The following is a 27,588-nucleotide window of genomic DNA, read 5'->3' as shown; positions in this document are numbered from 1 at the left end:
CAAACTGATACCTGTAACTTTCAGAATTTCTCTTTATTCTTCCCGGAGAAAATATAGAAGGTGATGAGATAGAGGGAAAGCTGATGGATAAATGGGAAGGCATTATTTGATTGATCCTTAAATATATGTATTCTACAGGCATGGCTGAACATGTGTCTGTAACACATGTATTTCTGGAAAGGTGAACACAATTATATTTCCATAAATCTAGATCATCTTTCTGTAAGATTTTTCTTTGAAGCAGGGACCGTCTATATTTTAATCATAACTAATTCCCAGAATCTGTTTTCTGAACTTACAATAAATGGGAGGGCAAAGGACAATGTTTTGTTTTTTTTAAAGAGTAGCAGTTCGCTGTAGGAGAGCATATAGAAAGTATGATCAGTATAGAACAAAATATAGCATTTATCCTTGGTACTGGGCTAGGGAGTTGCCTCCTACCCCCAAGGTGTCGGGTTTAAAAAGTTCTCCCTCCTATGACCTTCCCTAAAGCAGAGAGTAATGATAAATTGTCCCATGGCTCCCTTGTCACACACCATTCCTAAGAAGGAGCCTTCCAGAAATCACAAATGCTGTTACAACGGTGACAGCCACCCCTTGGCCACTCCAGCTTCCCGTTGACCTCCAGACCACTGTCTAGCTGCTCCACCAGGGTCGAGCTTTAGGCCAGGTACTTAGTCATGACAAGTGACAACCTGTTAAATCTGCCATTCGTGGGGGCTAGGAGCTCAAAGTTTTCTAGTCACATATTCCCATGACCTCAGTTATAACGAAAATGTTGCAGATTCTAGAAAATGCTAATGTCCTTTTTAGCTGTAAGTATTATCTTGATTGCAGTGCTTCACAATTGCCCAACTTCATTATCTACGCATAGCCAGTCTGACGCCTTCTTCTCAAATAGACAATTATGATCAATTAAGCACTTTCAGGCCTTATAGAATACTTAATTTTATTAGTCAATTATTTGTGCTTTGAAAGAGTTAATGGTAGCTACCCAAGCCATTATTAGAAATTAGTATGTCCCAAAATAGAAAGGCTATTTCCTTTGTGTATGGCACTGCAGTGGAAAATGCCAAGCATAGTTTTTACTGAGTTAAAGGGTGAGGGAAGGCGGAGTGGGGGAGAAAGTTACATGTAAATCATTTAGCCATTAACCTAATGGGTGGATTTATCAATCCTATTACTATAAGCCCTTTTCATTTCCACTGAGGCCTGGTGCATGCTTGATCCCACTAATGTAAAATTCATTCCGTCTAAGTGATTACTGAAGTAAGACACTTTGAGTCAATTTTAATCAGGGTGTGTGAAACTTGCCTGAGCGCCGATGTTCACTAAAGCGCGGACATAGTTTGGCCGTGTCTTAATTAGCCCCCCAGATGAGTTATGCACAGAGTCAATCAGGGAACCAAATCTGAGCCTTCTGACATGTCCGTGTTTTCCTGTGAAGGAAATAACACTGTAGAGGCTGAAAATATGCAGCTCCAAAGCAAGACGCAAAGCCCTTTAAAGGGGGGTGTTTCTAGTCCTGTAGACAATATGTGAATTCTGAGAAATCTGAAAGCTTAATTCTTATGGCTAATTGGAGAATCTTCAATGGTACTTATATTTAAATGAGTTACAATTTCAAATCTGATGTAATATGTGGACCCTCTTCCTAGAAAAATGCATGTAGGCACACATTCAAATTTTTCCATACAGTTTCAGTGATGTTCACATTTCTTAACCTTAGGTTAATGTCTCCTGCTCTGGTTTCAATCTCGGTGTCTTAGGGTTTGGGTATTTTTTGGAAATTTAGTATTTAAGAGTGTAGGCTTGCACTTGAACCCTTGTGTCAGTGAGTAGATTTTGCTCAAGTGTGCTTTTAAGCCAGCTCTACAAGCTCTCCAGAGTCCTATGTCAGATATAATCCCAAGTATGGCAATAATGCACAGAAGTTCAAGTGAAACACGGGAAGGGGACGTGAGTTTCTGAACTGGAGATTGGAGTGGAGGAGGAACAGGGAGTAAGAATGTTGTGAAAGGAAGCTTTCTTTAAAGGTGAAAACAGTTTTTTACAAGTCAAAATGTAAGGTGGATTGTTAAAAAATGCACAAGATGAATGAATCTTTGGGGGCAAGGAATTAGAAGACAAAGGAGAAGTGAACTTCTCGTTTCACATATTCAAAGTCATAGATTCTAGTTATTTTACATTTTTAAGTCAAAAATAGAACCTTGACACATTTTTAGGGCAGTAATTGAGAGATACTCATAAATATCACTCAATGTATCTGTTAGGGAGGAGAAACCTATCAGAAAGCTTTGTTTATTCAGCGTGTTTTATATTCTTTACACATGAGCTGTCAGAAGGTCTAGGTTGTAAATTATGGATTTAAAACAAAATCAGTTTATCTGGAAATGAGTCCTATGGGAGAGTTACACTTTCAGTCAAGTTTATAATTAATGGACCTTTATCACTGAGGTAGACCTTCATTTTTCTTGAGTGAATATTTATCTCACATGCACTGTGCTTGAAGGTGGAATTAAAACTGATTTGCTCTTCACTTCTTGCATGGAAAGAGCTAGCTTTTATTTTATTATTTTTATTTTTTTAAGATTCTATTTATTCATGAGAGACACACAGAGAGAGAAAGGGGCAGAGACACAGGCAGAGGGAGATGCGGGCTGCATGCAGGGAGCCTGATGTGGGACTCGATCCTGGGACTCCAGGATCACACCCTGGGCTGAAGGCAGGTGCTAAACCACTGAGCCACCCAGGGATCCCCAAGAGCTAGCTTTTAAATTCATACTCTGTGTGGGTTTACTTATTTATTTATTTTTTCTGTGTGGGTTTAATAGCCACTTTCTGCAACCAGCTTTAGGGTCCTTTTGTTGTGGAGATGCACTTACCAGTCCATGGCTTTGCTCTTCTCATGTTGGACCCCTTGGGTTTGCCTCCTTTTATTAGAATGTAAAAAAAATAAATGTTTATTGAATTACTCCTATGTGCCAGGCATTGAGTCAGGTTTAATAGCTAAGGCATGATCTCTGCTTATGATTTGCTTATAGTGTCTTATCTTTGTAGTAGAGTGGTGTGCTCTGGTATACACAGAGTACTTTGAGGCCTACATTAGACTAACATACTCCTCATTACCATTTAGCAGGGGAGACCAGAGAGGTTGTTCTCATGGTGTAAAGTTCCTTATAAAATAAGTAGACATTAAGTAACAATAATAGTTAACATTTATGAACTTATATACCAGGGACTGCAGAAAACAATTTACATGTGTTATATTTAATGTTCATTAAACGTAGCTGCATTGTAAGGAAGCTGTGGTTATCATCTCCATTTTACAGTCAAATGTTAGAGACATGGAGAGGTTACGTTGTGTGCCTGAGGTCACACAGCTTGTAAGCAGTGCTGTTATACTTTGAACTTAATCTCTATCAGGGTTCTCCAGAGAAACAGAACCAATATGCGGGGGGGGGGAGGGGGGTATGGAGGGGAGATGGAGAGAAAGAGATTGATGGATTGATTGATTTTAAGGAATTGGCTCATGGGATTATAGGCGCTGACAAGACTGAAATCTCAGAGCAAGTCAACAGGCTGAAGACTCAAACACACAGCACTTGAGTTGATGTCTACAGTTACCTTGGGGGGCTTCATTCCTTTCTCTCCTAAGGCCTTCAAATGATTAGGTGAGATCCACCTGCATTATGGTGGGGATGATCTGCTTTACTCAAAAAGTCTATAATTTAAATGTTGGTCTCATGTAAACAAAACAAAACACCAAAAACAAGAGAACCTTCACAACAACATCTAGACTGGTGTCTGACCAAATAACTGGGTATCACTGGCCTAGCCCAGTTGACACAAAATGAACCATTACACAGCCTAACTTCTGAACCCACACTTTGGACCACTATGGGGAAACAGCATGTGAAAAGCACAGAAGCAAGAAAAAGAGCATGGCTTGTTCAGTGAACTCAAAATATCTCAGGAAGGATGGATTGAAGAGTGCATATGGGAAGCATTCAAAGGTGGGAGGAGGCCTTTACTGTATCATTAGAGCCTTGGGTAAAGCTAAGGGATTTGAAATTCATTGCAAAGTGTACATTTTATTTTAGAAAGGATGCTGGCAAAGTATGAGGAATGGCTTCAAAGGTAGTGATGCTGGAGACAGGTAGGCTGAGTGGTGAGGACTTGGAGGAGGAAGGGCACATTGGCAAGAAGATAGAATCTCATGTGAGACTTGTTAGCTCGTTGGATTAGAAAGGAAGTCAGCCCTTCCTTTTAGTTCTAGGTTCTTGGAGGGGCCATTTATCCTTTTGGAGCCAGGGAGGGTTTGGAGGAGATGTATGGGGTTTAGAAGGAATTCTTATGGGACAGACAATGGAATATGGGTTTGGAGAGAGAAAATGCTGCCAATTAGCATAATATCACTGATTCCCAACCAAGGGCAGTTTTGTCCCCCAGAAAACATTTGGCAATATCTAGAGACCATTTTGGCTGTCAAAATTGGAGAGTCTATGTGCGTTCATGCATGCTACTGGCATCTAGTGGGTAAAAGCCAGAGACAGGCCCTCATGACCAAAAACTCTCCGGCCTAAAATGTCAGTAGTGCTGAGGTTGAAAAGTCCTGATATGTGTGTGTGTGTGTGTGTGTGTGTGTGTGTGTGTGTGTGTATAGATGCTGTGTTTATATTCTCCTGGCGGGGGCAGGGGGAATCTCAGTAGAGGAATGTCAAATGTTTTAAGTATTGGAAATATACCCACCCACTTATATTAAGTGCATTAAGCTATATGCAGACAACTTGTGAGAGCCTACGTATTTTCTAGTTATTTTACAACCATATAGCCTTCGAAAGTTAACCTAGAATATGGATATATATATTCTTGTAATGCCGACGGTCTTTGTTGGACATATTTGTGCCTCCTTTTCCTAGTACTAAAGAAGTGATTGTGTTTGAAGGACAAGACAACCAGATAGGAGGATAGAGGTGTTTCTGCTTGTCAAACTAGGATTCTAGATTTTTAGATCTGGGAGGAATCCTAGCCTCATTTTTTCTAAATGAGGATGCTAAGACCTAGAGAGGGAACCCAGATCATTCACAAATCACTCAGCTACTAATTGGCAGTTTAAACCAGTACTCACCTTTCAGACCCCTGGCTTTTCTTTAAACTCAAATTTGTATAATGTTTTATCTTTGCTATCTGTGTTTTCAGCCTAGAGTTCTTTTTATTCCCATGTATCTCAGGGATCTGGGTGGCACTTTTCCCCCAGTTTTAAGGAAGGTAAAACTATTTTAAAGACAGTAAAAAACCCAGGCAGGAATGTTAGGTGGTAGAGACAGAAAGTAGGGTACTTATCAAATCCATAGCCTATGCTCCTTGAGCGTCTTATAGAGAAGACACACATCTAAGAATAAGGGGAAAATAAGAAAAAGGCAGTAGAATATAATAAGGATGAACCAAATGTTTGCCAAGTGGGAGAAGGGAGTATCACAGAGTCCTGCTCGGAAACTGCTGAAATTGGGACTAGGAAAACTTAGATAATGGTTGGATTACCAAATATCATAATATTTATATTTCTTGTACTTTTCTCTTCCCTATCCTTCAAAACCATTCATTTTGCTACCCCTGTTATGCTAATGTGTTTTTAAAAAAACCTTTCCAGTTTATTTCTAATTTTATGTCATCAGTAACAGAAGAATCCTAAAGCCATTGAGATTTCAGTTGTCATTCTGTTCATGCATTATTTTTTTAGGATTTGACCTTACCCCAAGTTTTCTTAACTTGTAGGATTTCTGTTGCATTTAGACCTGTGCTTTTGGAAAAGGAGCTTGAAACTTTTTTTTAACCATGGAAAATTGGTGTTTTCTCGCTTTCATTTAGTATTAATAAGCACAGTTTTAGGCTATAGTAGTGTCTAAAACCATTTCATAACATTTCAATGTATTGCCAGACACCCATATTCTATCCTGACAAAAAGTAAAGATCCCAGCTTTTTCCCAGCCTTGGTAGGAGAAGCTGTAAATGCATACGTCAATAGAAGTTGGTCTTAGGTCGCTGCCGCTGTTAAACCCAGCGTCATAAACATGCTCTTTCTGCTTAGTAAACCACATTGTGGGTGTATTCCTGAATACATTATTTTCTTTAGGAAAGAGTTTTTTAAAATATACTTTACATTTCCTTTTAGTCCCTACCGCCCTTCTCCAGCCTTCAGAGGCTCAGATTGGGGTTAAAACACTTTTTCGTATTATTTTAATTACTGCTCCTCCCCACCCCCAGCCCCACTCCTTTCCTGTTTCCCCCTCCTCTTTTCCCCTAACGGCACTGTTCTGCAAAGCCTGCAATGATTGATATGATGGCAGTGCTGTCATTCTTTTTAACCAAAAAAAAAGTCATTTTTGTTCTAGTTATTTTAATAGAGTCCCATTAAAGATGTATTGCTGACTGAAATATCGGCATGAAGGGCTCTCACTGAGCTGAGCCCAGGAATTAAGAAGTCAGGAAATCGGCTGCTGCATTGCAAGAGAGCCTTGTGTGACACCGAATCTCCTGATTGGGGAGATCATTACTGCTATTATGACTCGACTTGCGTAGGAATTTTAAATTCCATCTGAATGTCAGTAATAACCCTCTTAGCAAATTATCCTGAATAAAATCACGAAGGCATTTTATATAATAGGTGTTGAATTACTGGATAGATTTGCTAATTAAATACTCTTTGTTCTGCTGCAGTTGACATTACAGGGTAAGATCTTGAACAATTATTCTCAACAGCTGTACTTTGTTAAGGGAAAAATTAACCACAAAGTTTATTTTTTTACACTTGAAGTTGGCAGATTTTTGAAATGTGCTTGAAAAAATTCCATCATCCAATTGGTAATGAGTAGATAAATATGCAGGTGTTGCTGTGAAATCAGATAACTGCAGACTGCCTTATTAATGAATTTAGCAAGCCTTTATAGTCCTGTTTTCTAGCTGTTGGCACTTACAAAATGATTTTCTGTCAGAATGGGTAGCTTTAATATTAGGCTTGTCAATTTGAAGTGAACTTATGAACGGACATCTTGTAATCCCTGTACCTTGTGTCCAGTAGACTTTTCTTGATACCTGTGACTTCTTTTAAAAATGCATTTCCTTAATGGGGAAAATACCTGTGATGTATAAGTTATTGACTGTTGGCTTCCAGAACATTCATGTGGTATGGGCTTTTTAACAAGCCAGTGAAACATTCTGAAGAGAAAATGAGATAGAAGGTCCGGCTTCTAGATTGAGCTCCTGACTAGTTCTGTTATTTTGGGTAAAATCACAGAGCCTAATTTTACTCATCTGTAAAATGGGGTTTGTAATACTGCCCACTCCTTAGGATTATTCATTCAGCATTTTACAAATACTCGTTAATAGCTCCTGTGTACCAGGCCCTCTGCTACGTACTAAGAATTTGGTAGCCCACAGGGTGTCTAATAGCTGACAACCCCCGGCGTTGCAGTGAGCAGTTTGAATCAAGGGTAGCTTTTGGGTGATCCTACTCATTAGCACTTGGGTAAACATTGGTCTGGACAGGGCACTATGGTACCCACCATGTAGAAGTGCTTAGTGAAGAAGCGTGAGAGGTCAGGTCAGCATGATTGTGGGGTGTGTCCTAGCGGATGGACTGAAGAGTTGACACACTTTGGGGAGGACCTTGAACCTGAAATGGAGCATACTCATCAGCTATTGAGGTCCCCTGGAAAGATGATGATAAAACTATCTTCAGAAATCAGTATAACCTCTGTGGAAAGCAATTTGATTATATTTACAAAACATTTGAACCCATATAACCTTTGACCCAGTAAGTCTTAGAGAGTTTATCTTGTTACTGGCAGATTATATGTATATGAGGATTATTTGTTGAAGTGTAGTTATAAAGGTTAAGATCAGAAACAACCTATATGTTTATTACTAGAACACTGGTTAAATAAATCATGATCGAGTTACACAGTGGAATACTGTAGAGTTATTAAAAAAGAATAAGGCAGCTCTTCATACATAAATAGGAAATAATCTCTAAGATAAAGTATTAGGTGAAAAAAAGCTGCCGCAGTATAGTCTTTATGTTTTGCTTCATTTTCTACCATTTTTTGTGTGCAAAAGATCCAATACCAGGTTTCTGCGGTCAAACAAAATAATTTTGGTAGCCCTCAGGTCATGTGTGGAAATGGTAGTGAGTTGGTGGCAGGAGAGAATTGAGGCAAGTAGTAAACGTGAACAATGAAGGTTGCCAGTACATGTTGGAGGTTTGCTCAAGGATGACATAGTAGATTTTGTTCGTGGTGTGAAAAAAGAGTAGAGGAAATTGGTTCCTGCATATACTGAGTTGCAGTGAGAGGTTGACAGGCTGCGTCTGAGGTATTTTACTTAGGTAATGGTTACCTTGTGGAGTTGTCTGTTGTGATGAGGAAGGCGAAGCCTGGTGGGGTAGAAGGGGAGGAGGGTAAAGAGAACTTGTGATGAGCAGTTCTGTCCTCACTATGATTAACTTGGTTGATCTCATTATTGCCCTCTTCCCGAAGGAATTGTCAGATAATCTCCCACAACGCATTTCCCTGTGATTTAGATGTTTAAAAGGGAAGGTGAAATGGAGGAGAGTGAATGTTTTTTAGGAGTTAGCTGAATTCCAGGAAAGTAATTGGGATTACTTTGAGACCTATCAGTCATCTAGCAAATGGGGTTTTGAGCCCCTGTCATGTGTGAAGCCTAGAGTTAGGCCCAGACATGTGCTCTGGCCTCCAGGTGCTTGTGATCTAGTTGGAGAGGGGATACACTGTCAACTAAAAACTTTTCAGAATGGGAGTATCATGATTATCTTAGTCCAGTGGTTTTTAGCCCTTCCTGCTAATCACCTTTTTCAGGTGATTCCAGTCTATGGCTGTTATTAAAATCATTAATTAGCCTAATCCATATTCACCACCCCCAGGAAAAGGGCTTTCTTCGGTAAGAATATAGGACAATGAAGGCCTGAACAAAATTAGGAGACTGTAATAAAGGGGAAGAAGCAGTAGGAATGTCAAGTAAGGGGTGGATGTAAAAGATACTCTTAAAAAAAAAGAAGATACTCTAAGTACAGGGTTTCTAGGGCTCTGTAATACTGTCTTCAGTCTGCAGCTATCTGGGCCTAGAGACAATCTTGTCTACACCTATTACCCGATCACTGAACATTTCCTCAGCCCCACCTTAGTACTGGGCACTGTGCTACCTCCAGAGAGTATGTGAAGGTCTACCCTCTGCCTTCAGGAAATTTACAGTCTCTAGAAGAAATTTAAATCTAGTGTATATGCATTTATATTTTTGTACTTTTTAAGATTTTGAATACCATGTAGATAAGAATGACCAGATTTGAAATGTTCTGTTAAGCTTTTTTTTTTCAGTCACACAGATCTAGTTAAATATTAGTAATGAGAATAGTTCGCCTTTTTGCCATATCATAAAGGGATGTTTTTATTATGCGTATTCATTAAAGATAGATCTTTATATGAATCTTAAGTAGATCTTTATAGTAGAGCTGCTTACATATCTCTGGCTAAGAACATAGAGGCCAACTTACTTTTAGATTATGTTGATATTACTGTTCTTATGAGGATTGTAGTTAGAAAACCATTGAAGAGCTTTATAATTTATGACTAGTCGTTGGGGTTATCTATCTCTATGTACTTAAGTTTATGGTTTTGTAACTATGTAATGCATTAATCTTGACTTTTCTTTCATTTAGATTTTGATGCATACAAAAGAGATGGTACAAAAGGTAATGCTGAGCATTTTCATTATACAATGACTCTTAAATATCATACCTGGTGACGTTTTTGTATTCAAGGAAAATTGTAACCCAAACAGACTGGAAATGGCTTCTTAGGATGCCTAGTTTAAGATTATAATCCGTCCTAATGGATTATAGCTTTTTTCTTTTACTAACACTGATATGATCTAGCCACTGCTTGAAGCCTATATGTGAGTGTTTCAAGCAAATTAGTAACAGTGCTAATTAGAGTTTACTTCCAGGCCTTTATACTGTATGTGCTCTAGTGTTTTTTGTTATGATTGATTTTTTTTTGGCACTCTTCATATTCTATTGAATACTGTTTGGAACTGTGAAGAATTTCATATGGATTTGTGCCCCTGAATTTTAAAAACCCATTATAACCCATTATGTTTCTGCTTTATAAATTGCCATGACCACTAAGCTTATGGTACAGTGGATAAATACAGACCCCCTGCCCTTCTTCCTAGTTTCTTATCCTCCTTTATGTTATTTAGTTCTATAGTTTGTGTCGGTTGAAACTATACATTTCCCTGGCCACTCTGCTCTCTGTCTGCTTTAAGAAAATTAGCTAGATTTTCTTAATGTGATAGTGGCTTTCTTTTCTGGTTTATTGGAGCTTATCTTTGATTGTACTCTGACAGTATGGATAAGAATAAACATAGACTTTTGAAAGATCAGTGTAATTTCTGTAGTATGGAAAATCTTGAGTTTCATTGTGTATGATGATCACTTTGTCTTTGTTGTTAATTTTTATAATTTTTGCTTTTTATTAGATGAACCTTGAAGTTATTTATGGAGATACTGATTCAATTATGATAAACACCAATAGCACCGATTTGGAAGAAGTATATAAATTGGGAAACAAGGTGAGATAATCTGATGAAATTAATCTGTTTTACCTACTTTTGTGAATTCTCTTTAAACATGGAACTTCATAAATTCATGTATGTGTATGTGTGCTCCTGAAAATAATAAACTTCATGATTCTCATTTCCTCATCCTCTTATTTTTCTTAACCTCTACTCCAGTTGTTTGTTTTTAAGGGTTAAATTCAAAGGAGAGTGTTTTTTTCCTTAAGTGATAAATACATTTTTACTTTGAAAACTGTCTGAGATGTTTTCATCTTGTTGCTAAGGCTGGTGTTCTTCTCACAGTTCCGGGATATTGGGCTTAGGTCTGGCTACAGTGATATCTCTGACTGGCTACTGTTTATCCTGGGTCTTGTGAGGGGGTTCACACTGCTTCACACCCTGTGATATACCCTGTGTCAACTTCCTGTTAAAAGAAGAAAGCAAAAAAAATTTTTTTAATTTAAAATATGGGGGCATCTGGGTAGCTCAGTCAGTTAAGCATCTGCCTTTGGCTTAGGTCATGATCTCAGGGTCCTGGAATTGAGCCCCATGTCAGGCTCCCTGCTCAGAGGGGAGTCTGCCTCTCCCTGTCCCTCTGCCCCTCTCTCCTTTTACTCCTGCTGTTTCCCCCCTCCCCCACAAATAAATAAATAAAATCTTAAAAAAATAAATTTAAAATATATGGTCATGTATATTCTTATCACATTATCATGCATGAGGAGAAATATATCTAGTAGTATTCAGATGAATTTTATATGCTGATATGGATAAATACCTATCTACGTACATGCATACACATTTATAATTTTACAAGAATACTTAAAATATATTTGAAAAGGCAAGTGGACATTTTTTTTTTGCAAGTGGACATTTAAAAGTAATCATTTGTTGCCTCCTAATTGCAGTTTATAATTAGCAAGCATTTCTTGAATACTTGCTATGTTAAGATCTTGTCCCAATAAACTAGAACTAAGATAACATCTTACAAAATAACAGCTTCCTGCCTTCTTCACTAATATGTGTGAAATATGACCTGTAGCCTTTGCCTGAGAGCAGGCCTGGCCTATTGTCCTCATATTGAACTTCAAAAAGCTATGTATTTTCCTTAAAATCAAGGCTGTGCCTTGATCCTATCAATAAAGAGCAGGTGACTGATTAATTTTTGTTCAACATATAGTTATTTCCTTATACGTCAGGTGCTTTGGGAGGTACAGAGAGATCTTAGACCTTTTTAAAACAGATTTTATTTATTTATTTTAGAGAAAGACCATGTGCTCATGTGGTAAGAGGGGCACAAGGAGAGAATCTCAAGCACACTCCACTCTGAGCACAGAGCCTGATGAGGGCTACCCTTCCATAACCCTGAAATCATGACCTCAGCTGAAACCAAGAGTCTGACAATCAGCTGAGCCACCCAAGCACCCCTTAGACTTTATTTTTAGTAGTCAAAGTTTTACTTATTTTTAGCCACCTATTTGTTGGATTGTCTAATTTCTAACTCAGTAGTTTGAAGGTAAGTACATACGCATTTAGTTTACAGATTCAGAGACTATTTTATAATTTTTGTAAATTTCCTGGGGCAGACCCTGCCAATTCTGTCCTTTGGTTGAGTGGGATGATATATTATTATTTTTTTCATCAGTTTTTCTCCCTATGCTCTTTCAGTGGTTTTGCATCATACTCAACATAATACTGTGTTTTAGATCACCTGAGTAAATGCACTCTAATCTTGTGTGAATTCAAGTTCTGTTTAGATTAACTCTGGGGAATTTGTAGCTTGTTCATCTTCTTCCTGGTAGATGTTTGAGAAGCTAGTATTAATGATTTGAAATTTTCACAGGTAAAAAGTGAAGTCAACAAGTTGTACAAACTGCTTGAAATAGACATTGACGGTGTTTTCAAGTCTCTGCTACTGCTGAAGAAAAAGAAGTATGGTGCTCTGGTTGTTGAGCCAACGTCAGATGGGAATTACTCCACCAAACAGGAACTGAAAGGGTTAGATATAGTTAGAAGAGATTGGTGTGATCTTGCTAAAGAAACTGGAAAGTGAGTTCAGCTTTCATTTTTGCTTTTTTAATTTGTCTGTAAAAACTTGGAGTATTAATGACCTAGAGAAGATTTGTAATTCTGCCAAGCGCGAGGACATAACTTCTTTGACGTTGTTACATATTAATGCTTCTCATTTATTTGGAGTGGAATTTTCCAGGTAGATTAAAACTCAACAAAAGCCAAATTTGCTCAGTAAGAGTTACTTGCTGTAAGATACATCTTAGGAGCTATAACTCACAGGGTGAAGCTTCATATCTTAGCTCCCTATGGTGTTGGTTTCATTGATGTTGGCTTGTGTCAGTTTTATTTTGCTTTCATTTTCTTATCAGAAAGTGCCTTGTGTGGTGTTCCTGAATTGTTTTAGAGCCTCTGTAGGAACATAATTGTTGAAATTTTCCCCTGTTGTGGCTTAAATATTCTGGGATTCGTAGTGGACCACAGACTGAGACTTTGTTCCATCCATATCATTTGTCTGTAAAGATTCTTATGAATCTCTAGCAAAAAGAAAAAAATAAAATTCTTTCTTTTTTTTTTAAATAAAATTCTTACTAAGGTTAATTTAAGAGCTAGTTCTCAAATACTCTGAGTACCTCAGAAATAATAAATTTCATGGCTGACCCCCCTACCTTTGCATCTGAGACTGGAAATTGTGATGATAAGGCCTGTTTTTTTTTTTTTAAAGAGTCACATTAATTTATAAAGCATCCATTTAAAAAAGGTTGAATCTTTAGGTATTTAATGTTCTATCTTTTTAGATATTCCTGTTTGGTGAACCTGCCCAATTCTGAAAATAGAAGAAATTTTTCTTTAAAGCAAAATTTAAATTAATTTTAATATTGCTGAATAGTCACACTTTTTACTTGTTTTCTAGTCTTCCTCTTGCTTTCAAGTTGGGAGATTAAGCAATTGTTGCTTCTGCAGAACCACTCTTGATTAGGCAAAGTTGATCATTCGACTATAGGTCACTGTTAGCCTTTTATGAAATGAAGTTTGAAATGCTTCATTGCCCCCAAATGTACCCAAAGATGAAACTACTTTGTATAGACTGTCGATTAGTGTTCTCTTCAGCTTTGTGTTTTCTAAGAAAAGATGCATCATAATAGAAGTAAATTTCTCTGAGTTAGAAATGTATTAGTAATTAAAGCTATACAAATGTTTTTGTTAGGGTTCTTTTTCTGACAAATTATAATGCAGCTGTCAAACCCTCGCTCTGCATTTTCTCAGAAATGGATAAAATATTGGCTTCTTTACTCCTTTTCTTTTTCTTTTTTCCCTTGTTTTTTGAAGGGGTCTGGTAGAATAATATGAACTTTTTCAGAGATAGCATAAGGTTGGAGAACATAATATAATGAAGCTAGAGAAAGAAGTTTGAAATTTTCGGTTTTTAAAAAAACTTGGATAAAGAATTGTGTTTCTGCTTACCTAGCTAATGGTCATCTCAGCTTGGTGATATCAGAAATAGTATCTTGGTGCTTTATGAGGAGAGTGAAATTTTTGTCTTTTAAATTTTTTCCCTATGGGTAGAATATAACTGCTTGTGAATTTTGTAATTGCATATATGCAGTTGTGGATGGAACACATACCTTTCTCTGTCCACATTTTGTATGAAGCATTAGCTGGTGCATTAAAAAAATGGTCTGTATGTTTAAGGGCAAACCTGACATTCCAAGGTTGGTAAACCTTTGGTAGAGTTAATGTTAAAAAACAAATAGTAACGGCCTTTTGGACACTCACCCTCATGTTAGCTTTTAGTACAGCTCTTGTCCACATGTTAATCTAATGGCATTTATCTTCCTTTTCTCTCCTTTATTAATAAAGTATAATATTAAAAAAATGAATCCCTCTCTTTTTTTGCAGCTTTGTCATTGGCCAGATTCTTTCTGATCAAAGCCGAGACACTATAGTGGAAAACATTCAGAAGAGGTTAATAGAAATTGGAGAAAATGTGCTAAATGGCAGTGTCCCAGTGAGCCAGTTTGAAATTAACAAGGTAAATGTAGCATTTATTGCTGAGCCCAGCTGCTGCCATGTGTTTTTTGCCTCCTTCAGCTAGTTGAAGAACCACCTCATCCTTGCAATCGAAATAAATTCTAGCTGGTGATGAAAGCTGCTTAACAACTATCTCACCGATGGAGCATTAGCATACTGCTCTTCCTCTTTCAGGCCCCCCCTCCCCCGTACTGCCCTGCCAGCCACTGGGGCCTTCTCTCTCCACTTCTTCCTTGATGGAAACCTTGTTTCCAGAGATTCTATGGAGTGATATAGTTGATGTTTAGGGGACTAGAGAGTATTACCTTCTCCATAGTCCTTATTTATAGTTGTTTGGGAGGACAGGCCTGTAAGTTTAGAGAGAAATGGAGACAGACAGATGGATAGAGTGTGTGTGTGTGTGTCTTTCACAGAAGGTGATTCTTAGAGGTAATAGCATTTTCTTTATTTTTATTTTATTTTTATTTTTATTTTTTAGCGTTTTCTTTATAGCCAGAGTGCTTGCGCTTTTATTTTCTTTTTAAAATATATAAGGTGGACTTTATGGATAGTTCTAGTTGTTGAAAATGAGGAATGTTTTTTATTACCTAACTTGAAAAAGGTGTAATATAAGATGTTAGGTTGCAGATCCCCCCCCCCGCCCCGCCATTTAAAAAGAGTACCCTTACATATTCAGAAGCTAATTTTGTAGATACTATTTTACCCATTTTGTGATAAATAGATTTTGTTGTCAAAGCTGATGCAAAAAAAAAAGAATTTTAATGAAAAAGAATCTAATGATATTAAATAGAAGGCTTAGACTTAAAACTCATTCATGATACCCCGTGCTAAATTGATGCTTGTCATTTTTGCACAGTTCCCTTACTCCTTACTCTTAGTATATATTGTAATTATATTATTTTGAAATCTGTTTTTGTTTGGCATAAACAGATTGTTCCAAATTTCTATATTATCTTTAAAAATGATCCTGTTAATCTTATATTTCACTGATACATCTTTATTTAAAGTTTTTGATTATTTACATTCTTTTTAATACTGGAAATAACTGTATTGAATAACTTTATCTTTTTGCTTTTGGATGAATTATTTTCTTAGTTTAGGTTCCTTGAAGTGAAATACTTGAGTCAAAAGATAGGGATATCTGTGTGGCTGTTGCCAAATTGCTTTGTAAAAGGGTGATACGCATTGATAAGAACAAAATATGTGTGAGCTTCACCACACATTTGCTTGTATTGATGATGGTTCTTTGGCAATAATATCATTGGTGATATTTAAATAAAATAGTGCTATCATTTTGATATGAAGCAGTGTCTCACCATTGGCATTTGATTTGCATTTATTTGGTTTTTAGAGAAGATGAATATTTTCTATGCATATCCTTAGGATTATTATTCATTCTTAAATAAGTCATCTGTTTCCTATACCTTAACCCTGATGTCACAAAAAAAAAGACACTCATTTATATAAGAAACTACAAAGAAAACAGTAAATATTGTAAAGAGGGCATGTGCCTTGGCTCTGGCTCTTCGCTTTAAGCAATGTAGTGTTTATCCACTGGCATGGCATCACTTGTGACATCTAAAAAATGATTTCTTTTCGGATTTTGTTTGGTCTGTCTCAGAAATTTGACTTCAGTCAAATTTATTTATGACTTCAGTCTTTCTTTGATCAATTTTGCATCGATTTTGTAGATTGTATCCCTGATACTATGTACCTTCTTAGAAATGTGGATCCTCTATCACAAGTGGTTCCAGGCAAGAGTTTGAAAGGCTGAATCCAAACATGAGCACATTATTGGCAGAAGAACACTGAGCATGTGTCCTCCAAGCCAGTGTGCCCACGCTGTCTTCCTCTTACATGAATGACAAGACATAGTACTACTAGTACACAAGGAAACTGCAATCACAAGGGACCCACTGGCAGTCTTTGAGTATTCACCAACAGCCTGCAGTCCTGTTATTTTAAGTTTTTACTCTCAAAATTGTTAAACTTCTACAAAACCAGAGGATAGTATTATAAATCCCCATGTATCCAGCATTCAGCTTCACTAATTATCAATTTATAGTGACATTAGTAATAACAATAATAGTAATACTTAATGCGATTAGGGCTGTGCCTTCATTTTTCTTTGGCAGAGCTAAAATTGTTAGTTATTGTCTTTATATTCTCCATTTCACTTGACATAGTAGCTGGCAAATAACAGTTGTTCGGTGAATATTGAAAGAATTCACTTGCTTTCCTAGTCTTCCATTCATCAAACATGCAGTACCACTTACAAGCACAGTGCTACATTCTGGGATTTAAAATTGAATAAACTGGGATCCCTGGGTGGCTCAGCAGTTTAGTGCCTGCCTTTGACCCAGGATGTGATCCTAGGATCGAGTCCCACATCAGGCTCCCTGCCCGGAGCCTGCTTCTTTCACTGCCTGTGTCTCTGCCTCTCTCTCTCTCTGTGTCTCTCATGAATAAATAAAATCTTTAAAAATAAAAAAAAAATTGAATAAGCAAAGCATGGTCCATGTTTACAAGATGAAAATGATCTGTCAAAGATATTTACTGTCCCATATTTTTATACTTTTTTTAAATAAATGGATTTCTGCAGTGTCGACAGAAGTGCAGTGAATTCTGATGAAAGGATTATCTATATTATAGTTATTCCTAAGTCTGTTTATGGCAAGTTGTTTATGTCGAAGGTGATGGGTCTTGATTAACATCTGTCTGAATACTCGCAGTGTTTAAAACTTGTGAGCAATTCAGGTTTTACCTTTCATCGCTTTCAAAGGAGAGTGAAATGGAAGAGTCTGTGTATGTGACTGGTTGTGGTTGGTCTTATGACAGAATATCTGTGTATCTGTAGATACAAATATTTTGGTGATCTCAGTAGGGATTGAAAGTAGGAGGCTAGCCTAAGGGGGAGGGGTAAAGTGGTGAGATTTGCCTTTATGGAGATTTAGCCCTTGTTAAAAACAATTGAAAAACATCATATGTGATTTTTCTGAATTACCACAGTCTTAGCTTAAATATTTTTCATAAAGCAGCACAAAGTACTTCACAACTGGTTTGCATAGCCCTGGTTAACTCGAGCCTAAACCACCAGGAAGCATTTTTTTTTTTAAATCAAGCCTTCTAAAGGTAGCTTGTTAGATCCCCAAATAGCCCCAATCTAATAACTGGAAAATATGTCACATGAAATTCAGAATTTCTTAATATTGCTCTGAAGTCAATTGAAGAAGATAATAGTTTTTTTTAGATAGAGTTATATTGATTAAGATTTCTATGCAGTATTACCTATCCAAGTTAATCAAGACTCCACATAATGCAGGTTAGAGGAGATTCAGATACTTGGAGCATTTCCTAGGTGCTCTCCTGCCCTTGAGTGTATGATGGACATGACATGGGTATGTGCAGCCATGATGGAAGACCTGCTTTATTTCTGTTCCAGCAGTTCTCAGATTTCGTGGTCTCCCGAAACGTTCACATTCTTAAAATAATTGAAGACTATAGGAGCTTTTGTTTATGTGGCCTGTGTTAATATTTACTGTTAGAAATTAAAACTGGGGAGTTTCTAAAAATTTTATTTATTTGTTTAAAAATAGCTATAAACCCATTATGTGATTACAAAAATAACATTTTTCCTTGAAAAGTAACTATATTTCAAAACAAAGTTAGCCAGAGGAGTGGCATCATTTTATAATTTTGCAAGTCTCTTTAATATCTTGTTTGGTAGACGACCTCTGGATTCTCATATCCGCTTGAACATCCAGTCTGTTGTAATATGTGGTTTTGGTTGAAGTATAGGAAGAAAATCCATTTTCACACAAATACATAATTGGAAAAAGGAGAAATATTTCAGGACTTTTTTTTTTCAGATAGTTGTATATGATGTTCTTTGATTCTACACCAGTATTATGTAAGTGGCATTTTGTAAGGATTATTGTTATGTGGGATTCTGAAGCTTTTATCAATGAACTTTTCATACTCTCATGTGAAAATCTCTTGGGCTGTGTTGTACTTGGGATAGGTATTTTTTGCTCACGCATGACATTATGCTTTGGTCATTTGTAAACTGATAATTTCCCAAGTTTTACAGATCTTCCAAATACATTATCAAAAATCACATTTTAAAATATTCCTACTCAGAAAAGTCTTTAAGTATTGAGAAGCTGTTGGGGTGCCTGGGTGGTTCAGGGGTTTAGCGCCTGCCTTTGGCACAGAGTGTGGTCCTGGGGTCCTGGGATAGAGTCCCACGTTGGACTCCCTGCATGGAGCCTGCTTCTCCCTCTGCTTGTGTCTCTGCCTCTCTCTCTCTCTCTCTCTCTTTCTCTCTGTCTCTCTGTCTCTGTGTCTCATGAATGAATAAATAAAATCTTTTTTTGAATAAATAAAATCTTAAGAAAAAAAGAGAAGCTGTCAAGCTCTCTCACTTGCAAAATTCTAATTTATGCTTAAAAGGTTGAATTTTATCATAGACAATATATACTGCCAGTTATTTTTCTTGAAGTTGCAGGCTGATTACATTCTTTTTTGAGAAATTGTCTGCCAGAGACTCAAGTTTAAGTAGCAGTAGCTGGCCGGTCATTCTTGCAAGGAAAAATTATGATCTATGAACAAGGCAGTTAGTTTATCTTGCAACTCTGAACAGTTGCACAAGTGCTTTTCCTCAAGCAGCCTTCATTCTTCAGTATACAGTAGACACACATGCCTTGTGCATACTTCTTATTTTGTCTTACAAATACTAGCCTTCTGTTCAGGATCAGGACCTTAAAAAACTAATAACCCTTGTTCTTCCATTCCATGAATGACATTCTTTAGTGAAACTGGGTTCATTTCTGGGTTTTATTTTGGTTTGGGGGAGGTTTTTTTGGTGTTTTGGTTTTTGGTGACTCTGAGTGTGTGGTGGTGAAGCATACAAAGAGCTGTAGCAGTTTGCTGTGGCTGCCCTGATGATTAATGTTTATAAGGCATCAGAACCTTTACCTACCATTGCTTCTGTATCACCAGTGCAAACAGTATTGTTAGGAAGATAATTTTGAACTCTTGACTTCCTGAAAAGGATATCCAGACTCCCCAGGGGTCTGCAGACCACATTTAGGTGATCTAGTCACGTGGCACTCTGTTCCCTGCCCTTCTTGTCTTTTGAAACCCACCAGAGAGCTAGATATCTCCCTCCTACCCTTTGTGCATACCGAGTTCCAGTCCAATGAACTGTATTTTGTGTTACCTCTTGCTTTTAACTTTTGCTTTCATCTCTGCCTAGAATGTTCTTGCTCCTGTCACTTTTTCTTAAAATCCTATTTTTCTTCCCGTGCCAGCTCAAGTTTTTTTCTCCTGTGATTCCTGCTCTCAGATAGAAGTGATCCTTGCCTCTCTAAACTCTCCCTAACACTGTTCACATCTCCCTTATGGCACATGTGGCTTATTTTAGAGATTTTATTTGCAGAATGAGGAATCATCTAATAGCAAATGACTTAGGACCAGTGACTGTCTTATTCATCTCAGAGTATTTTACAGTGCTTGAACTTAGTGAATTATTGCAGACTGAGCAAAATAATTCTGCAACATTTGGTGCTACTGTATGCCAAGAATCATTTTGAGCACTAAATGCAGCTGCAAGTGAGGCTGATGTGCTCCTACTCTCATGGGGCTTATTTTCTGTTAGAAACTCATTCATTCTGCCTTTGTAGAGTTTAAACTGATATTGTGAATAAATCCACCGATTTCTGGTACCTTGGAGATTTATTTAGGCTAGAGAAGCCTTTGAGAAACAGATCATTAAGTCAGAGTAGCCAATCTCCATCAGTCCTTACCAACTACTTAATTCAGTGAGGGAATTGCGGACATTAAGAGAAACTTGAAAGACTTCATAGAAAGCTGAATTTATAGTCTTAACTTATTATATGCAAGTATTATGTGCCATGGCCCATAAACTCCTATTTCTTTTTTTTTTTGCCAGAGTTGCATCTGGTTATATTAGTTACTAAATGAAGGAGGGAGGAGCCTTAAGGATGGAATGTCTAAAGACTGTGGCACTGTTTTCTACTTACAGTTTCTGTCCTTTTTATGTTAATATGGCAGATAGGATTCTAGGAAAAATGTGGTTAGTGTATATCTGTGTGAGAATGGTTTTATTTTAAAGTTTGGAGCTTTTTGTTTCCTCTTTTTTCTCTTTTAGGCATTGACAAAGGATCCCCAGGATTACCCTGATAAAAAAAGTCTACCTCATGTACATGTTGCCCTCTGGATGAATTCTCAAGGAGGCAGAAAAATGAAAGCTGGAGATACTGTGTCATATGTCATCTGTCAGGTAAAACTGTTGTAATCAATAAGACTCCCAGACCCCATAAACCAAAGTAAAACCCAGACCACCACAGTGTCTTAATTTAGTGGTCTTCCAAATAATTGATGCTGTAAAGAGATGGGTTAGTCTGGTAGGTTTTACAACGTTTGAAGCATTAGTCAGAAGTATGTAATTATTATTACAATTTTCATAAAACCTTTAAGACCAGTGTTTTGGTTCACTGAAATTGTTTTGGTGAGACAGATGCATAACAGTAGGTGCTGTGTCAACCCTCAATTAACTTCAGTGAAAATCTATGTAAGTTTGGTAATATGTCCAGCAGTCATCCATTATCATTCCTTTTGCCACAGATTCCAGTATTAATATTGTAAGGTTAAATCCATTTTTCTCTAGCTTATGTTCACATAGTTACTTGCAAAAAATATGAAGTGCTTGATAATATGGAGAAAGTTGCAAGACCCCAAAAACGTACCTTTGGAAGAAAACACGGATTATCTAACCAGTGTGTTTAGGTTTTTTTATTTTGAGCAGAGAGGGCCTAGAACCTACCTCTGTGCCTTGTCCCTCTTCCATGTGGCACCTCTGAGGAACCTCTACCCTTTTGGAACACAGATTGAAACCACTGACCAGTTTCTTTGGAGAGTAGCATGCCTCTGACATGGATGAGGACAGAGGGTAGGACACAAGAGTAGTTTGTTCCTTTCAAAGTACTTAACTCCAATTGGAACAAAGGAGAGGTCTCATCTCTTCCTACTGGAAAAAAAAAGTCACAGCCTCTACCTAAATTCTTTAAAATTACCATGGTTTGGTATACTTACCAAAAGGCCTAATTCATCAGTGTTGTAAGACTTTCTTTTAATTCATCAATTACTGCATTTTGTTGTTACAGTAAAAAAAAATAAATTAGCCTTAAATTTCACTGTATTATGATTGATCTTTGTCAAACTACAATCAGTGTGTTTTTAAGTCATAGAGTCTTTTCAGAATTTAAAAATTATCTGCTAATATCTGCTTGGTACTGTGGATGATGTACATAACAAATGATTTAAGTACATGGACAGGAATCAGCACTTGACTCCGTCTCCCTCCTAGGGTTACTCTTGATTAAGAACTGTTACAGAAAGCCAATTCCTGCAGGAAAATATTTCCATAAATGTCTGACTCGCTCAAGTCCTTAATGTGCTTTGCATATTGCCTCTGACAAGTCTCATCTCAAAAAAACAATTTTCATATTATGCAAATAAAGATTTTGGTAAATAGGCTAGTTTTTTTTTCACTTATGACTTCACATACATGGAAAAGCTCTTGGATTATTAATGACAGGAGCAGATGGCAATATAGCTTTGAAAAATTATATAGGTTCTGTAAAATAGTATCTAATAATGAAATTCAGTCAAGTTATGTTTTGGCTTAATCTGGACTAGAGATGTATGGTAGTATGATCAATATATCTAAAAGTCAAGGTTATGTTCCTTGATGTCTAGATATTAGGTCTTAGGATTTCTTTTTCCCAGGTCTTACTGAGCTAGAAAAGCTTAAAAATGCTGATGTAGTACAATAAATCCCGTTTGATGTATTTTCAACATTTTCCCCATCCACTGGTACTGGGCCTTAACTTTCTTGCTTATTAAGACCACAGTTCGTGTTTCTTTTTATTTTTGCTTCTCATTGTATCCCAAGAAAAGCTGTAGGACTTTAATTGGCCTCTGTCCTCTAGCAGTGGGTCAGGCCCACTTTGAGCATCTTTGTGAGCCAAAGCTGCCAACCTCTCCTGCTTTTTTAAGCATTCAAATTATTCTGTTTCTTAACCGTATTTTTAGAATATCTTTTTGAAAATGTATGATGATAAATTTTGAAGAGAACTATGCTGCTCTAAGCAAAGGTGCCCTCCATGATAGTCTGTCTCCTAGATATGTTCTGTTTTGTTTGAAATTTATATTTAGTCTGTAGTACTCTACTGATAATTTACTCTGACTAAATTCAGATGAGTTTAGAGAGTAGTAATGTTTTTGGTGTCTGATTTATATTGTAGTTCATTGACTTGTAAAACCTATATGAATTATTTGCTGAAATTGTAAATCAACTTCTACTTGATAAGTTCTCAATCCTTAATTATTTAACTTTCATTAGACATAATTTCTAGGGGATCCCTGGGTGGCTCAGTGGTTTAGTGCTACTGCCTTCGGCCCAGTGTGTAATCCTGGAGTCCTGGGATCGAGTCCCGTATCAGGCTCCCTGTATGGAGCCAGCTTCTCCCTCTGCCTGTGTCTCTGCCTCTCTCTCTTTCTCCCTCTCTCTGTGTCTCTCATGAATAAATAAATAAAATCTTAAAAAAAAAACAATTTCCATACGGCATGCCTTTAATGTAATTGTTTTAAGGGACCCATTTGTCACCCATTTAACTTTTTTCCATTAGTTTTCTACTAAAGATGATTACATAATTTTGAATGAATTGACTGTACCTAGTTGTCTCTGTGAAGCATGTACTTTGTGAAGTTCACAAATTACTACATAGGCACTTCAAGGAAGACCAACATTACTTCTTAGTCTGATTTTAAAGGTGTATGTGGTGCGTTATTGCACATACTGTGGGATCTTGCTAGGTTTGAGAATTATGTCTGTGAGTGATGTATCTTATGTCACAGCCTGAATGTTTTTCCAACACAACACAGCAAAACCCGTCTTACCAATTCTTTGGAATTTAGTCATGTTTGGGCTCAAATTTTTTTAAATACAATAAGAAATGTGTTTGGGTCAGTGTTAAAATTGGTCTTTCATGTGGTTATTTAAAATAAAAATTTTTTAACTGAGGATAATTTTGTTAAAAGATTTTATTTATTTAATAGAGAGTTAGTGGGCAGCCTGGGTGACTCAGTGCTTTAGCGCTGCCTTCAGCCCTGCATGGAGGGCTCCCTGCATGGAGCCTGCTTCTCTCTCTGTGTTTCTCATGAATAAGTAAATAAAATCTTTAAAAGAGAGAGCTAGCGAGCAAGCATGGGGTGGGGGCAGGGGCAGAGGGAGAGAGAAGCTGACTCCCTGCTGAGCAGGGAGCCCTATGTAGGGCCCTATCCAAGAACTCTGAGATCATGACTTGAGCCAAAGGCAGAAACTTACCTGACTGAGCTACCTGGGTGACCCTGTATAAATTAGATTTTTATTCACCATTAAAAAATGGTAAACTCAAAGTGCTGTATAATTTTTTTAAGATGGTGGGTGAGGAGAGGCAGAGAGAAAATCTTAAGCGGACTGTATACCCAGTGCAGACCCCAACGTAGGGCTCCATCCCCTGATCCTGAGATCATGACCTGAGCTGAAATCAAAATTCGGACACTTAACTGACTGAGCCACCCAGGTGTCTCTCAGTATTGCTATAATCTTAAGGACAGACCGGTTTTTTTTTTAAGATTTCATTTATTTATTCATGAGAGACAGAGAGAATGGCAGAGGGAGAAGCAGGTTCCATGAAGGGTGCCTGATGTGGGACTCGATCCCTGGTCTCTAGGATCAGGCCCTGGGCCCAACCAAGGTGGCGCTAAATCGCTGAGCCACCTGGGCTGCCCCAGAGCAGACCGTTTAAAAAAAAAAATACAATTTTTTAAATTGATCAGGTTTTAGGTATTAGTTAATGAAGTCAGTCTGAATATAGTTGTGGTGCAGGAAGACATGCCCAAGGATTTTTCCCACTCTTTCTGTCATTGACTGCCTTCTTACTCTTCACCTAATAATTTGGACTTCGCAAAGGACAACAATTAAAGTGGATGAATTCTGCCTAAATTTTTACCGTGTTGTGAACTCCTGGAAAAAAATTATTTTCAAAGTCTTTTAATCTGAGGTTTGCTTTCTTAGTATTTCATTATATCATAGACTCCGTGGGACCTAGTTGATAAACATCTCAATTTGCTTCCATCAAGAGCCTTGCCAGAGTAAGAGGCCCCTGCCTCCAGTCTGGTGAAGACAGTGGTGAGCAAGGGCTGGACGCTAAGCTGAGAAGGGGCTGATTGTAGCAGGAATGAAAGGGTTCACGTTACCTATTTAACAGAGCAACTTAGCACTGTGAATAGTTAAAATTGACTAGTCTGAATATGAAATTCTGTTGTAGAAAAGAGGAAGAGTGGAGTGAGTTTCAGTTGTTGATCCAGTAATGTGATGACTTTTTTTGATTCAAAGATTATAATGACCTCACCTACAGGGCTGTATATGGACCAATTATATAGAACTCCACAACTTTTATTTTTATTGAGAGGACATCTTTGAAAAGATACTCTCTGACCCATCTTTTTTTCCTTCGGGAGAGCCATGTAAACGGTGCAAAATGGCATGCCTGTCATTCCAGTGGCCAAATATTTTGCTTCTAGAGTATTGCCACTCCACCAAGCTAGCTCATTAATTTTACTCCTATTATATCTTTTATGTAAGTTACTATGTGGGTTTCATATCCCCTTTTTTTCCCCTTGCTCATTTGCTTCTGGATACATAAAGCTCTCATAGAAAATATTACCCCTGGGGGCCTTTAAGATGAGATTACAACTAGAATTCTTGCATGAACGGATTGCATTAACATAATAAAAGGACCACACATGTTTTTTTCTCATCACTTCTAAAAGGCCTTCCTGACTAGACTAATAGTTAGCAAGTCTTCTCAGTGCTTCTGTGATATGGCAGGTGGAATTATTTAATCTAGTCATGCCATCTTGTTGGTTTCAGGTTTCAACAAAAAATAGAACACAACACATGCTGGATTTACATTCTTGGACAGTGGGTGACATGTTTTCCTTGATCTTCCTACGCTTAGATACATATGACATGTTCACCAACAGGTCAAAAAGACTTCTTGATATTTGGAATTGAATATATAAAATTTGAATTATGGTCCCTCTTTTTGGCCAAGCATGTATATGTGACTGAATTTCCTACAACTTTACCTGTGCCATGTCCTTTTGTAGGATGGGTCAAACCTCACTGCGAGTCAGAGGGCCTATGCACCTGAGCAGCTACAGAAACAGGACAATTTAACCATTGACACCCAGTACTACCTGGCTCAGCAGATCCACCCAGTCGTGGCTCGGATCTGTGAGCCAATAGATGGAATTGATGCTGTCCTGATTGCAACATGGTTAGGTAAGTGTCCCCAGATCACATAGCCTCTTATCCAGCTCTACCGGCACCTGCAGTCCTCCCTCACCTATCATGAGCCTTGTTCATAGGTATGCTGTGTACTGAACACTTCCTTATTTATAGGTGGGCATTATTTTTGTGGTTGGTTGGTTAATGTCTCTCTCTCTCTCTCCATAGACTATGGATCCTATACATTTGCTACCTCTATAGCCACATGCCTGCTCCATAGTAGGTGCTCAGTCCCTAAATGCCAAAGTAAGAGAGGGAGGGCAGGAGAAGGAATGAAGAGATTTTAGGCACACTTACAGTGCCTCAGCTTACACTGTTGTAGCTTTAATTGGTGAACTTTCATGAATAAGGTGATTGATGGTATTGTGCTGGTCAGTTTATCTTGTCTCTGTCTCTAAATGTATTTTGTGTAAAGTGAGAATACATGGCTTTTTTAGCATTAAAAAGTTTAATTTTTAGTATTAATTTCCTGTGAGTATCCTGCTCTCACTTTATTTTAAATTCTTTGGAAACTAGACATGTTGTTACCTTCCAAGAGTTAGCTGATTCCTAATTTCTCATCATCACAGGAGGTGCTGGTCAACCCTAAAACCTCAGCATTTTTTAACTTTTTGCTGTGGTACCAGATCGTTGATTTGTACTTAGAAATGTTTTCATTACTTGCTCTGAATTCATTTCTAGATGACCAGCAAGTAAAGAGTTACATTGATTTAAGATGTCTGCTCTCTATTGCATTGTATGTGAAGATGAATATTTTTAGAATACTGCCTAATAAAGTCCTTAGATGGTGCCTCACTATCTATAAGTGAAGTCCAGATGCCACTGACATCTCACAGTCTTTCAGTCTGGCAGTTGTAGACTCTAACTTTGGAGCTCCAACCTATATTTCTAGCTTTCTTTCTTAATCAGTATATTTAGGGTCCCCTAAATATGGCGTTGCTCATTCTGTCCTGGCCTCATGGAAAATCCTCCCCCTCTTCTTATTGAAATGTCTGGCTTAAGGCATGGGCTTTTAACATCATAGGCACCTGGGCTTACATGCTAGTTCTGCTGTTCACCAGCTCTGTGGCTTTTGCAAGCCTCTAAACCTTGATCTAAGCCTTGGTTTCTGGAACCGTAAACTGTAGTTGCTCTCAGAGAGCAATAGAATGATGCACGTGCTATGCTCTGCACAGGCCTGGAGCAGAGAGAGTACTCAGTGTGCATTGTTAGCAGCCACATCCCACTCTCTTGCCAGGCTTCTGCATACATGTGTCCATGCTCCTCCAATCCATAAGATTTGTACATAGTTTTTCAAAAAGAATAAACTTGCCATTTGCAATGATGAGGATGGAGCCAGAATGTATTATGCTAAGCGAAATTAGTCAGAGAGAAAGATAAATACCATATGATTCTACTTGTATGTGGAATTTAAGAAACAAAACAGATGAACATATGAGAAGGGGAGGAAAAAAAGAGGGAAACAAATCATAAGAAACTCTTAATGATAGATGACA

The 27,588-nt window shown here is 37.6% G+C and overlaps 1 protein-coding gene across 2 annotated transcripts in view; it reads left to right on the top strand.

Moving 5' to 3' along the window:
* POLA1 (DNA polymerase alpha 1, catalytic subunit) overlaps positions 1-27,588 on the top strand; it is a 309,415-nt gene that overhangs the window by 105,008 nt on the left and 176,819 nt on the right. Inside the window, exons 27-32 of one of the 2 annotated variants that reach the window (XM_072818081.1) lie at positions 9,734-9,766; positions 10,555-10,647; positions 12,473-12,678; positions 14,539-14,671; positions 20,843-20,974; positions 25,912-26,086. In XM_072818081.1, coding sequence (XP_072674182.1) covers positions 9,734-9,766; positions 10,555-10,647; positions 12,473-12,678; positions 14,539-14,671; positions 20,843-20,974; positions 25,912-26,086 — 772 coding nt within the window. The remainder of the gene's footprint in view (positions 1-9,733; positions 9,767-10,554; positions 10,648-12,472; positions 12,679-14,538; positions 14,672-20,842; positions 20,975-25,911; positions 26,087-27,588) is intronic. The other variant, XR_012026683.1, reaches the window with a different exon arrangement.

Source organism: Canis lupus, chromosome X, assembly GCF_048164855.1.
Source record: "Canis lupus baileyi chromosome X, mCanLup2.hap1, whole genome shotgun sequence".
NCBI lineage: Eukaryota > Metazoa > Chordata > Mammalia > Carnivora > Canidae > Canis > Canis lupus.
The sequence above is the reverse complement of the archived record's forward strand: the minus strand, read 5'-3'. Positions and strand labels throughout refer to the sequence as shown.